General features: G+C 51.6%; 2 protein-coding genes across 4 annotated transcripts; one reads left to right on the top strand and one right to left on the bottom strand.

Annotated features, from left to right (window-relative positions):
• Positions 1-846: 846 nt before the first annotated feature.
• Positions 847-14,306, top strand: DUOXA1 (dual oxidase maturation factor 1). Of its 3 annotated transcripts, none has more exons than XM_012442400.2 (9): positions 847-873; positions 1,110-1,265; positions 1,589-1,703; positions 8,621-8,796; positions 9,392-9,449; positions 10,432-10,566; positions 10,844-11,057; positions 11,329-11,546; positions 12,277-14,306. In XM_012442400.2, exons 4-9 carry the CDS (start codon positions 8,650-8,652, stop codon positions 12,534-12,536), a joined length of 1,032 nt encoding a protein of 343 aa, XP_012297823.1. In that variant the 5' UTR covers positions 847-873; positions 1,110-1,265; positions 1,589-1,703; positions 8,621-8,649; the 3' UTR covers positions 12,537-14,306. The 3 variants fall into 3 exon arrangements, with proteins under 3 accessions (XP_012297823.1, XP_012297825.1, XP_064221819.1); XM_012442402.2 differs by lacking the exon at positions 10,432-10,566 and adding an exon at positions 1,817-1,884; XM_064365749.1 differs by lacking the exon at positions 10,432-10,566.
• On the bottom strand, positions 13,216-17,461 carry DUOXA2 (dual oxidase maturation factor 2). The gene is made up of 6 exons (XM_012442399.3): positions 17,034-17,461; positions 15,931-15,988; positions 15,541-15,675; positions 15,069-15,282; positions 14,492-14,706; positions 13,216-13,945 (listed from the first exon to the last, which is right to left on the bottom strand). The coding sequence occupies exons 1-6, from the start codon at positions 17,277-17,279 to the stop codon at positions 13,752-13,754; spliced, it is 1,062 nt and encodes a 353-aa protein (XP_012297822.1). The 5' UTR covers positions 17,280-17,461; the 3' UTR covers positions 13,216-13,751.
• Positions 17,462-17,505: the final 44 nt, after the last annotated feature.

Genomic DNA, 17,505 nt, shown 5'->3' with positions numbered 1-17,505 from the left:
GACCTGAAGAGGAAGGTGGACATGCTTAATAACCACTCCTTGTGGGTGGGTTGCCCTTAATAATTTACAGAATGACATGGGGCAGTAACTTCTCAACAACCTTGAGAGGAAGGCACAACCCCAGGACAGAGCAATGAAGCCCAAGGCAGAGCCAGCGGCAGAACCAGAGAACACAGGCCTGCCTGTTCTTGCCCCACATGGCCGCCTTTCCAGCCTGAAGCTCTAGAGTGGTGACCCTGTTGGCCCTGAGGTGTGAGGAGGATGGGTCAAGGTCATGGATTCCAACCTGGGAGGGCTGAGGGGGAAAGCTTGGATCCTAAAGCCCAAAGCTTCCTCCCTGGTACGTTGGGCTGGTGCCAGGAGAAGAATCCTTAGGCCCAGGCAAACTGGGCCACCCAACATTCCCAGGTCCCGAAGAACCTAGTCTCTTAAAACCTTGATTGGGCAGAGGACAGCCCTAACAGGGCCCATTTTAGCCTTAGGATAAGATTCGAAGAGCAGGGGGCTAGCATTCCTCTTCCTTCAATAACGTGGCCGAGCGGCCGCTCCCCCGCCACCCTGCACTTGGAGCTCCCTACCCCGGAGCGCCCCGGCCCGCGGGCTGGGAAAAGCCTTCCCCGATCTGACCTGCGGCTACGGCGTCACCGGAGCCAGGGACTGCAACTTGGCTCCGGCCTGGCTCCCAGCTGGGCCCGCGGAGCCTGCTCGCGTCCGATGCCTCTCCAGCTCTGCGCCGGGACGGGCGGGGCTGGGGGTGAGGAGGGGACGGCACGGCCCGGCTCAGCAGCGGGGCGGGGCGGGGCGCAGTGGGGCGGGATGGAGGCTGGCGCCGGGGGACCCGCGGAGGTGCTTCAGGGGACCGCAGTGCGCGAGGCGAGACGGCGAGGGCTCGCGGGGCGCAGGTAGAGATGTCCCGTCGGTGTCGAGGGCAGGGCTAGTGCGGTCGTGTGGTCGGCGAAAAGGGCAAGTCCGCCTCCACAAGTCCCACGGGGCTGGGGAGAGGCTGGGAGGCGGAGAGGGTGTGGGGAGGGGAGACTCTCCTCGAATCCTCTGGGCACCGTCGGGTCTGGGCTCGGTGTCCAAGACCATTGATCACCTGCCGCCCACAGACCAGGCCAGGCGTCAAAGCAAGTCACTCATCCGATCTAAACCCCTCTGAGAGCCTGGGGTCACGTCTCCCTCCGGGGATCCTCGTGAGATCTCGGGGGTCCCACCGCCCTGCGAGCCGCGCCCATGCCCTGCCAGACCCGGAACTGCATCGCTAGGTTTGCGCTGGAGCTGCTGGGGATGCTGGGCATGGGTGGGGGGCGCAGAGGAGGAGGGGGGATTGGGGGGACCGCTGCGGAGGGGGCAGACCCCGGTACTATGGTCCTGGCGCACCCAGCTCGTCTCTGTCCGAGGCCGGGAGTGGTAGGCCGCGCTGCGGAGTCTCGGGTGCAGTCTGAGAAGTTTGGGAGTGACTTGAGGAATGACTGGAAGCACCCCGGATCCGGTTTGTCTGGTCACAGCCGGGTCCTTACTTGAGTACAAGACGAGTGGGGGTCGGACGGGAGCCCCACAGAGAGTAAGGGCTCGCGTTTGTTCACAGAACCTGGGGACCTGGTTCCCTCTTTACTCACACCCCCCGGGGCGCTGTGTGAGGTTCCACGGGGGAAGGCGAGAGACGCGGGCTGCCACACACGCACCGTTTGGAAGAGGCTAAGGTAGGGAACTATGGTCCAGGTGTGGGTGGTGGAGGATGCGGCTGCTTAGGTCTGTGCGGTCCAGGTGATTTTGAAGGGGGTCTTGAAGTGCTTGCTCCCGCCCAGGCACCTAGGGCTGTACCTTCTGCTTTCATCCAGACCAAGTTCAGATCAAATGGGAGTTCTTCAAAGAGAGAGTTTGGTAAGAAATTGGGGAGGCAAGGAAAACCTCTTAAAGTCATAAATGCCACAAGGTTTACAGACATTGAATCCTCATCCCAGTTTAACTGGAGTCTAGGTAGTTTGCCTTGCATGATTCTACACCCTCGAACTCCTTACCCACATCAGCCCTTACTGGGGAATCTTGCCCCCAATCCACTTTCAGATCCTGTTCCATTTCTCCATGTAACTCCTATTTCTGTGCAACAACACACATATACATCCATACACAGACACACACATACACACAGACCCCTTCCTTGAAGAGGAGAGTCTAGTACAGGAGTTTCTGACAGGGTCCCCTTAGCTAACCACAGCTGTAAACTTTTAATGGGGTCTACCCCAACCAGAGAAAAAAGCATCACATTTCAGTAGCTGTGCATTACCAGTTAGAGGTCTTGGCAACTCCAGCCCTGTCACCCACTCCCATCTTGTGGAGAATTAGTGGTCCTTACTCTATGGGTTCCAGCAGATGGGGGAGGTGGGCAGGGAGAAGACTTCAGGAAGAGAGTCCTGTCAAGCTACAAGAGAGGCCACAGGACATCAGCACATAACTCTGAATGATGAAGGCTGGAGTTTGTTCTAGGCTGAGTTTTCTTAAAGATTGTGACTTTATGTTCTACCCACCCCTCATACACACATAGGAACTCCAACCTGTGGCAGGTAAGGATTGGGTAACTGTGTCTATAATAAGATTGAGCATGAGAAAAGTCTTCAGTACATAAAGGGAGTCCAGAAAGGGAGAATGGTGCCTCTTCCTCCCTAGGCCAGGTGAGAAAGGAGGACCCCAAAGTATGGGAGTCTCCCCTCACCCCATGAGAAAGCAATTCAATTTTGTCACAAGGGCCTCTGATGAAATAACACAGGTGTGTATATTACTGAGAATAACAGAGTCTGGGTGGTTCTTGTGTCTTTGTCTCTGTTTATCTAAATTTGTAGGTATATGTTTGACTGTATCTTGTGTCTGCTTATTTATATCAATGTACACTGTGCATATACCCTAGTCATGGCGGTGAGGGTAGGGGAGAAGTGGGTCAAGTTAATATTGATATGGGATTTTATCACATTAAAACTAATTCTATTGTGAGATGCTACTTGACAAGCCAGGAAGAAAGATGTTCCCCAGGGAAATACAAGCTTTGTAGGAAAAGCAGGACTGCTGAGTGTGGGTCCTTCTCATTTCAGTCCCACCTCTTCATACAGAAGCCCTGTTAGCTTAATAATGAAAACCAAGCCAGGCGCGGTGGCTCACACCTGTAATCCCAGCACTTTGGGAGGCTGAAGCAGGTGGATCATGAGGTCAAGAGATCGAGGCCATGCTGGCCAACATGGTGAAACCCCGTCTCTACTAAAAACATAAAAAATAGCTGGGCATGATGGCATGTGCCTGTAGTCCTCAGCTATTCAGGAGGCTGAGGCAGGAGAATGCTTGAACCCGGGAGGCGGAGGTTGCAGTGAGCCCAGATCGCGCCACTGCACTCCAGCCTGGCGCCTGGCAACAGAGCAAGACTCTGTCTCAAAAAAAGAAAAAAAAAAGAAAACTGAGGATCAGAGTCATTAAAAATTATCTTTAAATTAGGCACTGCAAATTAAGGAAGACCTAAATTATGAAACTGAACAAGAAGAAATTAAGAAAGGCAAATTTCATTTACCAACTGTCTTTTTGCTTGTGTCATCTTCAATAAATATGACATTTGGGAGAATTAGAAATAAGTTAGCATTGCTCTTGTATAATTAAAATATAAAAAGCCTTTTGTTAGTGTTTCTTTTAAGCACATGTTAATAGAGATGAAACATTCTTGTAAATTTTTTATAACATACTTTTAAAACAAATGCAAGAATAATATTTAACCCTGACCAAAATACATTATCTCTTATTCACGTATATTAAAAATACTTCTTTCTGAATTCCAGCATAGAACATGTGTTCTTGCTGTTAGCCTCGCTTTACCTTCCTATCTTATTAGCCAAGGTATTTTGTTTTATAGGCTTTCCTCCTATGTACTTTTATTTAAAAATATAATAGCTTCAGTCTAGATGTCATAAATAAAAAATTCTTAGGTCAGTAAACATCTGCTTTAAAATAAATATCACTATCACAAATTTTACAAAATAATTTAATTCTCAAATTCTTAGTTACTCATTTCAGCTAAGTTTGAGATGTATGATTCTGATTCAATCAAACATGAAAATTCATGTTTGGATCTTTGTTAGTCTTGGAGACTCTTAAGTATTGCAAGAGGCTTTCTGAAAATTTTGAGAAATTACTAATAGTTGACAGGGTTAGTCAAATCCCTTCTTGCCTGGTCCTTTGCTCTGTACTGGTGATACTCAGTTAACACTGAATTCTTAAGTATAGTACAGGGCAATGAGGGAGCACAGCTCCCCCTTGTGTGAAAAATCAGAAGAAGCCACCTGTGGGGAGAGGAACTCATTCATAATTATTCATTTGATCCAGAGCCTCATTAGTATATTCTACATGCAGGGGATGCAAAGATGAAAAGAGGAAGTCTCTGCCCTCAAGGAGATTACAGTCTAATTGGGAGACAGATGTTCAGACAATTAGAGTACAATGTAATCACTGTTATCAGGAAGGTATGTTCAAAATGTAATCAGAATGTTCCAAGGGGAACTCACATTGGCCCAGTGGCATCAGAGGAAACTTCACAGAGGAGGTAACACAAGCTGAGACTTGAAGGGTGAAAAGGCGTTTGCCAAGAGAGTGAGCGCATTCCAGGCAGAGGAAATCGCATATCCAAAGGTATTGAAGGCTTGAAAGAGCATGTCAGATTGAGGGAGAGACCAGTCATTCAGTATGGGTATAGATTAGGCTGGGCAAATGGTGGAGCGAGTATAGGCAGGACCAGGTTATAAAGCACTTTATATGTGATAGTAAGAAGATGAGATTTTAGCCAGAGCAGAGAAGTAAAATGATTATATTTATTTATTAGAAAAAAAATTATTCTGGTTGGGCGTGATGGCTCAAGCCCGTAATCCCAGCACTTTTGGAGGCCGAGGCGGGAGGATCACCTGAGGTCGGGAGTTCGAGACAAGCTGACCAACATAGAGAAACCCCCGTCTCTACTAAAAATACAAAATTAGCCAGGCATGGTGGTGCATGCCTGTAATCCCAGCTACTCGGGAGGCTGAGGCAGGAGAATCCCTTGAACCCAGGAGTTGGAAGTTGCCATAAGCCGATATCGCACCACTGCACTCCAGCCTGGGCAACAAGAGTGAAACTCTGTCTCAAAAAAAAAAAAATCTGTTTTTTGTTTGTTCGTTTAGAAAAAAAATTATTCTGGAACTAAAAGATAGGATGAGGCTGGGTTAGAGCAGAGGCAGTAGGAAAGGAAATACATGGATAGTTTCAAGAAATATTTAGGAGGTAAGATGGTCCAGGTGTCTGACTTATTTGATTGACCAGTGGTGACGTTGCCAAACATGCAAAGACAATAGAATAAAAAGCAGGATAGAGACAATGAATTCCATCTGAGGGGCTGTTAGATTTGAGGCATCAAGGGAACATCCAAATGAAAATGTCCACAGGGTGGTTGGCCCTTTTGAGTTTGGAGCTCAGACAGGAGTAGTACCTGAAGACATTTGAGAACTATCAGCCATGAGAATGGATGAGATTGCTCAGGGAATCTTGAATACTGCTAAATGAAGAGAGCCACGACAGACTTACGGGGAGCATCAACATTTAACATAGAGGAAAAAGAACTAGTAGAGGAGCCACAAAGAGATGGCCAAAACAGGAGCCCCTGGAGAACACGGTGTAATGGAAGTGCAAGGAGGTAAAGTTCGGAGAAAGGGGGCATGGTCTCCAGTGTCAAATACCACAGAGAGGTCAAGGAGGATGAAAAGTGAAAACTGGCCTTTGGATTTAACACTTAGTGGCCTAATGGAGAAGTCAGGGACGAGGAAAAGTCAGATTGAGATAGGTTGAAGAGATAAGGTAGTGGAAATACCAATATACACTGTTTTTTCAAAAGCCTGACTGTGAAAGGAATAGAGTAAAATAGAATGGTAGCTGGAGGGGTCCAAGAAGATCCGGAGAGAAGGTTCTTTTTCTGTGTGTTCTTAAGGTGGGAAAAATTTAAGTGTACCCTTGAGAGAAAGAGCCAGCAGAGAAAATGAAGCTGGAACACTATGAAGGAAGAGGGACAACTGATGATGAAGGTGGTGGAGAAGGCAGGCGTGAATGGGCTAGAGCCCAGGAGGATGGATTTGCAGAACAGGAGAGAAGAGAGATGCCTATTCCTCAGGGATGGGAGAGTTGAGTAGTTAAGAAAAAGCAAAAAACCAGGCCGGGCACAGTGGCTCATGCCTGTAATCCCAGCACTTTGGGAGGCCAAGGCGGGCAGATCACTTGAGGTCAGGAGTTCGAGACCAGCCTAGTTAACATGGGTGAAACCCCATGTCTACTGAAAATACAAAAATTAGCCAGGCATGGGGCGCACGCCTGTAATCCCAGCTACTCGGGAGGCTGAGGCAGGAGAATCGCTTGAACTCAGAAGGTGGAGGTTGTAGTGAGCCAAGATCATGCCACTGCACTTCAGCCTGGGTGACAGAGTAAGACTCCATCAAAAAGCAAACAAACAAAAAACCTTCATGTTAAAACTGACACCTAGGGGTTAAGTGACTTGCACAAAAGACAGAATTAAAAGTTAAAACTGTCTGTCCTTCTGTCTCTTTGCCTGACACCATGCTACTCCCAGAGATAGCACAAGAAGGTGCCCAGCTTTGAAGGAGAGAGGAAGGCTGGGAGCTAGGGCATATTAGGAGAATCCCAGCATTAGAACTAGAAGGGACCTGGAGATTATGAAATCGATTTACAGATGAGGAAACCAAGGACCCAGGAAGTTGTCGCTTACCTGTCCAATATTAGTAAAGAACTGAAACTAGACCCAGAATGGATTCCAGCTCAGGGTTCACTTGAAGAAAGATTGGAGAGGCTGGACATGGTGGTTCATGGATGTAATTCTAGCACTTTGGGAGGCTGAGGAGGGTGGATTGCTTGAGGTCAGGAGTTCAAGACCAGCCTGGCCAACATGACAAATCCCCGTCTCTGCTAAAAAATTTAACAATCAGCGGGTGTGATGGCGCACGCCTATAATCCCAGCTACTCAGGTGGCTGAGGCATGATATTTGCTTGATCCTGAAAGGTGGAGGTTGCAGTGAACCAAGATGGTGCCACTGTATTCCAGCCTGGGTGACAGTGTGAGACTCTTGTCTAAAAAAAACCAAAAAGACAAAAAAAACTTAAGAACTTAATAAAAAATTTAAATGTACTCCTTTTTTATTTACTTAAGAAAAGAAAAATTGGAGAAAGAGATAAACGGAGTAATAAGCAATGAAATGCCCCCTCTTTCCCAACCTGGTAGCTTGTGTCCAGTACTATTCTTAGCGCTTTATATACACAATCTCATTTCATCCTCACAATGACACTTACAAGATAGACATTATTATCTCAAAGTTTTAATAAAACTGAGTGTCTATAGATGTCAAGTAACTTGCAAGAGACAGAGGCAGAATTCAGACCCTTTGGAGCTGCTTGACTCCCATGTTCATTCTTTCACTCTAACTCTTTATAAGACAATGTGTGGTCAAACTAAATTATGGAGCCTTCTGGGCAAACTGAAACCCCAGTACAGATCACACTTCAGGAAATGAGGAAAACTGGGATCATCGACTCTAAGATGCATTTTTTTTTTTTTTTTCACATTTTGACATCTCTGAAATTAGGTATATCTCACCAGGAATGGTGGCCATGGTTTAATTGGCAAGACTTTCTTTACCCCTTTCTTTGTGCTAACTAAAATAGTAGTGTGTCTTGCAATCGGTTCTGATATTTGACTAAACACAGTAAGTTCAGCTACCATTTTCCCAATATCCTGTCTGCAAAGGAACAAATAAGAGTCAAACAAGTTCTGAAATCAAGGGACGGGCCGAGAAGACCACAGCTAGGGTTTAACCTAAAACTTGGCCTGGGAATTTGAATCAGAGAGAAGGACCAGTGTTGATAATGTGTGGAAGAGAAGGACATCTGGGCCCAGCACTGCCTGATAGAGGGCAGGTCCCCTTCAGTGCTTATTTAAGTGAACTCAGTGAAGCTCAACTGTTCTGCAGTTGCCAGAACAAGAGCCAGGGTGCTTGAGAAAGCTGGACAGACCTGTGTAGGCAGTGCCAGGTCTACAACATCCTCTGATGATGTGGCTGGATTATATACTCAGCAGAGAGCTGCCTGGCCTTTGTTTCTTTGGAGACTGAGGAAGAAAGTCAATCTTTTTGTAATTTGTACCATCTTTCACCTATGCCTTCACCTGACAGTAAATATAGCTCCTTTTATGTTCTGTGATCTCTCTGTGCTAGGGCCCTGAAGGAGAGAGAAGAGAATTATATTTCTTGAGACAGTCCCAGAAGTAACAGAGAAACCTCAAGGGTGGTGGTAGCACTGATTTATGGAACTTGGGGGTTAGGAGAGGAGCATGGGCAACAGAGACTGATGACAAAGGCCCTCATTCTGTTACCTAAAAGATGGGGAGATGGATGGCTGAGGGGCAGTGGAACGGCGGTAATAGCTGAGTCTGATGCTGCACAAAATGTGAGCTCCAGAGAAGGGGGACTTGGTCTGGCTCATTCTGTGCTATATCTCCAGTACCAAAAACAGTGACAGGTACATTGAGGGCATGCAATATATGTCTGTTGTTGTTGTACAGCATTGCCTCCCCTGCACAACCCCACCAAAATGGCTGCTTTGGGACACACGTTCCCCTTCTATGCTGGCCCCAAGCCAACCTTCCCAATGGACACCACTTCGGCCACCATCGTCATGATCTTTCTGACTGCACTGGCCACTTTCATCGTCATCCTTCCTGGCATTCGGGGCAAGATGGTGAGAAACCCAGTCCTGGAGACCCCAGCCCAGAGAGACCTTAGCCTCAGGCTGAGGGGTCCAGAGTCTCTGACTATAACCAGACTCAGGAAGGAGACCCCCGTGCTGAGAAAGCATCAGAACCACCCCAGGCACAGAGCCCCTCATTCATTGATTCAACAGTTCATTATTGAATGCTGGTGGGGCACGGTGGCTCATGCCTGTAATCCCAGCACTTTGGGAGGCCAAAGTGGAAGGACTGCTTGAGCCCAGGAGTTCAAGACCAGCCTGGGTTTATAGACCTCATCTTTTAAAAAAAAAAATTAGCTGGGCCTTGTGATGTGCATCTGTTGTCCCAGCTACTTGGAAGGCTGGGGTGGGAGGATCACTTGAGTGGCTACAGTGATTTGAGATCACATCACTGCACTCCAGCCTGGGCAACAGAGATCCTGTCTCAAATAAATAAATAAGCACTTATTATATGCCAGACACTCTGATTTCAACTGACCAAGTGATCTCAGCTTTAGGATTCCCACCCCTCCCCCAAGTCTGGAAACAGGAAGGGTAGACATGGAAGGAGGGCGCTCCTTACTAACCCACCCACCTTGCCACTCAGAGGCTGTTTTGGCTGCTGCGGGTGGTGACCAGCTTATTCATCGGGGCTGCGATCCTGGGTGAGTGCGAAGTGCAGCTGACTTGGGCAGCTGTCTCCATCCCCTCAACTCCCTCAGCAGCCTTCCTCTCCTCTCCTTGTTTCCCCACAGCAGTGGGCCCCTGCTTCAGGGTGGCTTCCAGACCCTGCCCATATGCCTGTCTCACCATGGCCTTATCCCCTTACTCTTACCTTGGCCTGGAGAGGTATCACCCTGGGAAACAAGCTGGAAGCATCTCCTCAAACTTCCTAACATTTTTATTGCTGGGGGGTGGGGAAAGGAGGTCAAAATGAATGTCTGTGGGGAGAGGGCTCCAGGGAGGAGGGGAGGAAATGGGGAAGGGCTGTTTGCTTTGACTTGGTGATTAGGCAAATAGTAGAGATGAAAGTCCCTATGAGACAGGGCACAGTGGCTCAATCCTGTAATCTCAGCACTTTGGGAGGCTGAGGCGGATGGATCACCTGAGGTCAGGAGTTCAAGATCAGCCTGACCAACATGGGGAAATCTGTCTATACTAAAAATACAAAAATTAGCTGAGCATGGTGGCGGGCACCTGTAATCCCAGATACTTGGGAGGCTGAGGCAGGAGAATTGCTTGAACCCAGGAGACAGAGGTTGCAGTGAGCCAATATTGCGCCATTGCACTCTAGCCTGGGTGACAGAGCAAGACTCCATTAAAAAAAAAAAAAGAAGAAAGTCTCTGTGTTCAAGCTATCTGTGTTTGCCTTGCCCAGCATGGTTTAGGTTCATGCTTCCTTCTCAGCTCCCCGAGTAACTCTCCCTAAGGCAGGGAGAAAGGGAGGGAAGAGGAAGAGGTAAAGAGTGTGACCAAGGGAAATCCCACACATATGGTTGGCAGACTTACCCCGAGCCAGACCCTGGCTAGTTAATAGGTATCCAATTATGACCAAAACACACATAGACGCCTTGTAGTTCTTCTGACTCTAACCTAGTAATGCCTCGACCTCTCTGAGTTCCCATATGTCCAACTCCCCAACCCCAGCTGTGAATTTCAGTTCTGAGTGGTCTGTGGGCCAGGTCAGCACCAACACATCGTACAAGGCCTTCAGTTCTGAGTGGATCAGCGCTGATGTTGGGCTGCAGGTCGGGCTGAGTGGAGTCAACATCACACTCACAGGTGAGGGGGGGGCTCTTACCTGTGAAGGAGGGGAAGGCTCTGTTGTCTTTGGGATCTATGTTTGGTGTGGTCCAAAGAGCTATAGGATGCCTGGCACTGGGGCTGGGAGGATGTGTGGGTGTTGGAGGCATGGTAGGAAGGGAAGTTCAGGGCCTTGGAAGCTGCCTTCTCTCAGTTGAGACCACTTCCTGTCCCTCTGCCCACTGTGGGTGAGTCTCTGCCTAGGCCCCACTCTGGCCCTTGGATTCCTGCAGAGCACAGCTGCCTTGTTCTCCAGGGAACCCCATGCAGCAGCTGAATGAGACCGTCAATTACAATGAGGAGTTTACCTGGCGCCTGGGTGAGAACTATGCTGAGGAATATGCAAAGGCGTTGGAGAAGGGGCTGCCAGACCCTGTGCTGTACCTAGCCGAGAAGTTCACTCCGAGAAGCCCATGTGGCCTGTACCACCAGTATCGCCTGGCAGGACACTACGCCTCAGCCACGCTGTGGTGAGGATGGGAAGGGGATGGGGTGGAGGCCCTGGTAGCCTAAATTCAGGAACAGGGTTTCTACCCATCTCTTCTCCACTCATGTGGGTATCTCAGGTGGGGTGGGCTGGCACTAGTCCCCACGGTGCTGCCTTGGGAAGTCCATGGGAAGGAATCCCTACCTCCTATCTTTGGGTCACTCTTGGGTTCCTGAGCCTACACCTGGGCCTGTCCAGCTTCACTAGCAGGTAGAGGTGCCCAGGCCAGTCCTCACTGGGTCCTGGCTCTCCAGGGTGGCATTCCTTTGCTGGCTGCTGGCCAATGTGATGCTCTCCATGCCTGTGCTGGTATACGGTGGCCACATGCTGTTGGCCACGGGCATCTTCCAGCTGTTGGCTCTGCTCTTCTTCTTCATGGCCACATCGCTCACCCCACCCTGTCCCCTGCGCCTGGGCGCTTCTGTGCTGCATACTCACCATGGGCCTGCCTTCTGGATCACATTGACCACAGGTAAGACCCAGCCCTAAAGACAAGCACTGGAAGGCTCAGGGCCAGGGAGGGAGGACCTGGGAGCATCACGTTGGTAGAGCTGAGGGTCTGTTCCTGGGCGCCAGGATGGCTTTACTCTCTTCAAAGCCTCACTCTCTTGTATCTCTTATCTCCTGATTTTCTCTCCTCAGTGCCACTTCCCCTCCCTCCTCAGAGATGCCCACTCCTTGTGTCTTCTCTGTCTCTCATCCCCTAACTCTCTTCATCCAGCTGCTTCTAAAATCTTCCAAACCCCGTCCCCTCTTGCTTCTTCCAAATGCCCTTCTCTGTGTCCCCATTCTTAAAACCTTTCTCTGTCCTGCCTTACACAGCCCTAAATTCTCCTGCAGTTTTGTTCTCCTCTCCGATTCCACTGTCTACCCCCTCACGTGCCTCTTCATGCCTCCTCCTCTGTGCCCTGCCCTTCCCCAGGGTTTTTCTTTCCTCTCCCTACTTTCAGAGTTCTCTCTCTCCCCCTTTCTCTCTCTCTTTTCTGGGATATAACAGGAGCACTGGGCTTGGAGTCTGGAAATTCAGGACAACAGGGTTGTTGGAGCCACAGGTCCCTCAGCCAGTCACCTCTCTGAGCTCAAGTTGCCCTGAAGCAGGGCCTCCAGGCCTCCCTTAGAGCTGTTCTGACACTCCCAGGGGACGATGTCCTCTCGAGGTGTTACTAGCACTAAGGTGAGACAACTGTTGCCTCCGTCTGCAGGACTGCTGTGTGTGCTACTGGGCCTGGCTATGGTGGTGGCCCACAGGATGCAGCCTCACAGGCTGAAGGCTTTCTTCAACCAGAGTGTGGACGAAGACCCCATGCTGGAGTGGAGTCCTGAAGAAGGTGGACTCCTGAGCCCCCAATACAGGCCCATGGCTGACAGTCCAGAGCCCCAGGACATCCCCCTGTCAGAGGCTTCCTCCACCAAGGCATACTGTGAGGAGGCGCACCCCAGAGAGCCTGAATGCGCCCTATAACACCCCTGCCCCTGGAGGCCGCCTGGACTTCCAGTCTGGCTTCGAACCTCATTGGAGTCCCATAAAAGCAGCAGAACTGTCCTCAGGTGGCTGGTACCAGACCCCCAGCACCAATCTACAGACGGAGTAGAAAAAGCAGGCTCTACATACTGATGTTAAAAAACAGCAACAGCAAAAAGCCCTCGGGCTGAAGAGAAGATGGGCTTGTCCATAAAGCCTGTTGCCATGATAAGACCAAGCAGGGGCTATCTCCTCTCTGCACAGCAACCCTGCCTTTGCGTGATGCCTGGCCTCTTCAAGATGCTATCCACTGAAACCTAACTTCACCCCCATAACACCAGCAGGGGGGTGGGGGGACATATGATTCTCCTATGGTTCCCTCTCCTCCCTCCGCACCTCTTGTTTTCCTTTTTCCTGTTGTTCTTCATTTACTTCCCCAGCTGTGTGACCTCTTGGTACAATGAAAGACAGCACCAGAAAGGAGAGGAAACTAAACGTCTCAGCCCAGGTCTAACTAACATTAACCAACTATGCCACATTCTCTGAGCTTCAGTTCCCAAGTTTGCTTAATAAGATTGCAGGACTTGCCAAGAATCTCGGGATTTATATTTCTATACCTTGCTGACACCTACCTTGGCCCTCAGACACCACCTCACAAGAAGCCAGGTGGGAAGTTAGTGAATCAATTCCAAAACGCTACTCCTTCCCAGCTCACTCAGCTGGGCTAGCTGAGTGGGATCCAGGAACGGGAGTGGGTGACCTGCCTCATGACTACCACCTAACGTCCACCTGGGGTGGCTCAGGAAGATACTGGCTCCGGTAGGGCCCCCTCCGGCCTCACTAGAGGGCGCTCGCATTACTCTGGAGTCTAGGCGCAGAGAATCCGGTTTCACAGCACCGCGGAGAGCGTACTAGGCTGTCTCCAGCCCAGCGAAGCTCCCGAGGGCGTGCTTCCCCACGACCCCGGAGCGCAGAAGCCATGAAAATTAATGGAGGAAAAAGTTTTCTAAAAAAACAAACAAACAAAAAGTTTATTTACAGCTCGCCCCAGGAGAATTTCCCTGGTGCCTGCGGATGTCTGAGACCTCGCCCCTGGCTCTCGGCGCCAGCAGCACGTAGTGCCCTTTCCGAAGCTCTCCTGGCCCAGGCCTGGGGGCACTGCTTCCCGGCCTGCGAGGTCCTAAGGCGGGGAAGGAGTCCAGAATTGGGTCCTTCTCACAGGTTAGTGGTGATGTATTTTAAGTCCGGGAGCCCGGCCTGCTTCTGCAGCGGGTCGCCGAGGATAAGAGGTGAGCCCCCTCTCGCCTGGCTGCAGTCCTCGGCGCTTTGGTCCAGAAGGGTGCGAAGAGCGCTGGGCCAAACATAGTGGAGACTCACCACGGCCCCTCCAAGGAAGAGGCACAGGATGCCTGTGGTGGTGGGGACCGAAAGAAAGGAGGGCAGGTGGAGTCAAGCTATAATGCCCAGGCTGGTCTCCAACTCCTGGCCTCAAACAACCTTCCTGCCTCTACCCCCCAAAGTGCTGGGATTACAGACGTGAGCTACCGCGCCTGGCCCCTCTTTCATCTTTTGGAGTCTACCCCTTGCGTTACCTCCGCCGGCCCCCTACACACCTCTAATCTGGATTACATGAAACACAGCAAGACACCAAACCCTTCTGAGCCCCCTTTTCATCTGTAAAATGGTCATAACAGTGCCTGTTTCTGCGAACTATTGAGAGGGGCAAAGCAGATAACAGTTGTGGATTCATGCTATAAACAGGAAAGTGCACACCCGGTATGAATCCACTCCCGGAGAATTCCGCCGCGCCGCTATCCCAGCCCCGGGCTTTGGCGCTGGGGTAGGGACAAAGGGAAGCGAGGCTTTGGGAACTCTGGTGGGCTGGAGAAGCCCGCTCACAGCTGGTGCCACCAGTCCCCTGCAGGGTGGCGTTCTACCGTTCCCTCGGTCCTTACCGGTTGCCAGCGTGACCCAGAAGGCGGTACCGTACTGAGTGGTGAGCGCGGAGGAGCCTAGGCGGAGCGGACAGAGCGGCACGGTAGAGATGGAGGCCCAGGAGAAGATCGCCAAGAGCACGAAGGCTCCGGTGGTCAGCAGTGCTAGGCCTCCGTAGAGCGGGGCCGGTGTGGAAAGCAGCACGTTGGAAAGGAGCCAGAAGCAGAACGCCACCCTGCAGGGGAGTGGGGGGACCGGCTGTGAGTTGGCTTCTCCCAGCCCGCCGGGGTTCCCAAAGCCTCGCTCCCCTCGGTCCCTACCCCAGCGCCAAAGCCCGGTGCTGGGATGGCTGCGGCGCAGGGGAATTCCCCGGGGGAGAAGTGGGCTCCTGAGCTCCAGGCGGTGGCTGGAGTCTCTCTGGATTCCGACGGTCTCTGCAGACCTCGTGATCTTTTGACCCGCGAGGCTGTCATGCCCACCCCGAGCGCGTCTGGTCTGGCTGCAGCTGCTCAGCGCCTTCGAGGCCTGCATCCTCCTGCTCACACGGCCCGGCTCCTGATGCACACACGTGCACACGGCCTTCCCTCCAGCGCTTACCACAGCAAGGCCGAGGCGTAGTGTCCCGCCAGGTGGTACTTGTGGTACAGCCCGCAAGGGCTACTCGGTGTGAACTTCTCCGCCAGGTAGAGCACTGGGTCTGGCAGCCCTTTCTCCAGTGCGTTAGCGTACTCCCCGGCGAAATTCTCTTTCAGACGCCAGGTGAACTGCTCGTTGTAGTCAATAGTCTCATTCAGCTGCAGCACTGGGGTCCCTGCGGAGTGCAGCGGGCTTACCAGGCTGCGCGCGGTCGGAGAACTCGCGGCTAAGCGGATTCAGATAGGAAAGCGGGGATGCGGCGCTCACAGAGGGAGAAACGGGTTCGATGGTGGTTGGAGAAAACGCAGATCCAGGAGTACCACAAGCTATTTGAGCTTGTGGGATGTGAGAGGCCCTTCAGCTATCCCTGACACACTCTCCTAACCAGGGGATCTCCCAACCCCAGGACTTCACTTCGCCCCAGCCCCCTCACCTGTGAGTGTAATATTAATGCCCTCCAGACCCACGAGCACACCGACGCGGGCTCTAATGCGCGCTGCGCTGAAGGCCTTGTAGGATGTGTTGGTGTTCACTCTACCCACGAACCACTCTGCACTGAAGTGCACAGCTGTAGGGAAAGGTGGGATGAAGGTGGGAAAATGGAATTAGAGAGTGGTGATGGGAGGTGGGACACTGCAGAGAGATGGGGACTTAGAGGTCCAATGTGGTTGCATGGTAAGGGCCAAAAAGCGGGCCCTAGAAAGAGCTGGAGAGAGGGAAGAGGGAGCAGAAAACCAACCCCAGTTCCCTATTGTCCCAGGTGCCCTCTGCCCACCTCCGTTCTCACCCACTCCTCTCCCCGTGGGCTGGACCACACACTCACCCACGATTTCAGCGCCTATGAACAGACTGAGAAGAACTCTCACCAACCAGAACCAGCGCTGCAGGAATAGGCACCTGGGTCAGGCCTGAGCCCTGCCCAACCAGAGTCCCCAAGACCACCTTTGACCCCATTCCACCTGGATCTTTGGTTACATCCAGACCTATGAGACTAATGCTAGGCATGCTTTTCCTGCAAGTCCCTCTGGACTACTGGCATTTCTGATGTTTTGTGACCATGCGCTTTCACCTCCCTAGCCCCATTTTCTGTCTATCCTAAGAGCACCTTCCCCTCTCCCCCCACTTCTGGCACTCTTCCACCACCTTCACTCCCCCAGCTGTCTGGCGCCTGGTCCTGGTTCTGCCTCCTGGTCCAGTCACTGCTTGGTAAGGCTCAGTTAGTCCAGAAGTGCTAGGCACGCAGGGGTCACCTCCCTCAGAAGAGGGAGGCCCCAGGGCCTGGTCTCCAAGTGGAGGAGGTGGGAATGCAGATACTCCTAGGTGTACCAGTTCCAGGGAAACCAAAACAGATTAATATGCAGAAAAACTGGGTCCTCCAGAATTGAAAAATGCACAACTTAGGTGCTGGGGGAGGGGGAACTTTAAGAAAATGCACCCAGTTGGCTCCAACTTCCAATCCAATGTGGGAATCTCAGTCCTTAGGATGGGGTACTCATACACGTGTGTCTTGACAGTGCAAAGGGGAACACCGCAATCTGAGCTACTGGCATCTGTCCTCTTGGCTCGAAGGTCATCACCCTCAGGATGGGATGAGAGTGCAGCTGCATCCTGGGAGAGGTGGGAGGCCCTGGCAGCACATGAAGTCTAGACTCTGCCTCAGGATTACCGGACTGGGTGCCCATTCTCTGCAGCAGCCTTCCCAAGGACCCAACTGGGGTCCTTCTTCAGGATGTCCTGGATGGGGAGTTCTCCCTGTCCTTGGGAAGGGGTACTTGCTGCACCAGACTCCTGACTTCACTCCACCTGAGCCACAGTTTGACTATTCATGGAGGCTCTTGCACAGTCTTACCTGTTCTGGGTCCCTCGGGAGACAATTTGCCCATGACGACTCCCCCCACTCTACCCGAACTACTAAGACACCCTTACCGAGTGGCCACGGATCCCGGGCAAGATGAGCAGGAAGCTTGCTGCTAAAGCCAAAAACACTAGAATGACGATGAGCAGTGGGACGCTGAAGCCTGCCGCATGCCGGGACTGGGGGTAAAAAGGCAGTACACCGTTCCACAGGGTCATGCTGCAGGCCGGCCAAGAGCTGCACGCGGGAGGGCAGGCAGGCTGGCAAGCTGGGGCTGCCTGGATGCTGGAGAGCGCGTCCTTGGCGCCTCTTCGCATATAACACCAGCACCGAGTGGGCTGGTGAAGTCTGAGTTCTGCACCTCTCCGCTAAGGAAACGTAGCGGCGGGTTGCTGCTAACGCTCTGGGGTTGATACCGACAGAGTTTGGTTAGTTGGCGAGCGAAACTATTTCTCACTGTCTGTAACCAGTTACTTTCCTCGTTCTGCGGGTTCGCGCTGAGTTTGGAAGTCGCGCGGGACCCCTTTTATAGCAACGTGGGCG

This window comes from Aotus nancymaae, unplaced genomic scaffold (assembly GCF_030222135.1).
Source record: "Aotus nancymaae isolate 86718 unplaced genomic scaffold, 86718_ANA_hifiasm-v0.15.2.pri h1tg000062l, whole genome shotgun sequence".
NCBI classification, from domain to species: Eukaryota; Metazoa; Chordata; class Mammalia; order Primates; family Aotidae; genus Aotus; species Aotus nancymaae.
The sequence above is the reverse complement of the archived record's forward strand: the minus strand, read 5'-3'. Positions and strand labels throughout refer to the sequence as shown.

What these genes read in the sequence shown, in the direction of transcription:
- DUOXA1 (XM_012442400.2), top strand. Translation starts at nt 8,650, where the DNA reads ATGGCTGCTTTGGGACACACGTTCCCCTTCTATGCTGGCCCCAAGCCA. An exon ending in CATCGGGGCTGCGATCCTGG is followed by an intron (nt 9,450 to 10,431) that starts GTGAGTGCGAAG and finishes CCCCAACCCCAG; the next exon opens with CTGTGAATTTCAGTTCTGAG. An exon ending in TACGCCTCAGCCACGCTGTG is followed by an intron (nt 11,058 to 11,328) that starts GTGAGGATGGGA and finishes CTGGCTCTCCAG; the next exon opens with GGTGGCATTCCTTTGCTGGC.
- DUOXA2 (XM_012442399.3), bottom strand. Translation starts at nt 17,279, where the DNA reads ATGCGAAGAGGCGCCAAGGACGCGCTCTCCAGCATCCAGGCAGCCCCA. An exon ending in CCGGGATCCGTGGCCACTCG is followed by an intron (nt 15,989 to 17,033) that starts GTAAGGGTGTCT and finishes CTATTCCTGCAG; the next exon opens with CGCTGGTTCTGGTTGGTGAG. An exon ending in TACGCCTCGGCCTTGCTGTG is followed by an intron (nt 14,707 to 15,068) that starts GTAAGCGCTGGA and finishes ACTCCCCTGCAG; the next exon opens with GGTGGCGTTCTGCTTCTGGC.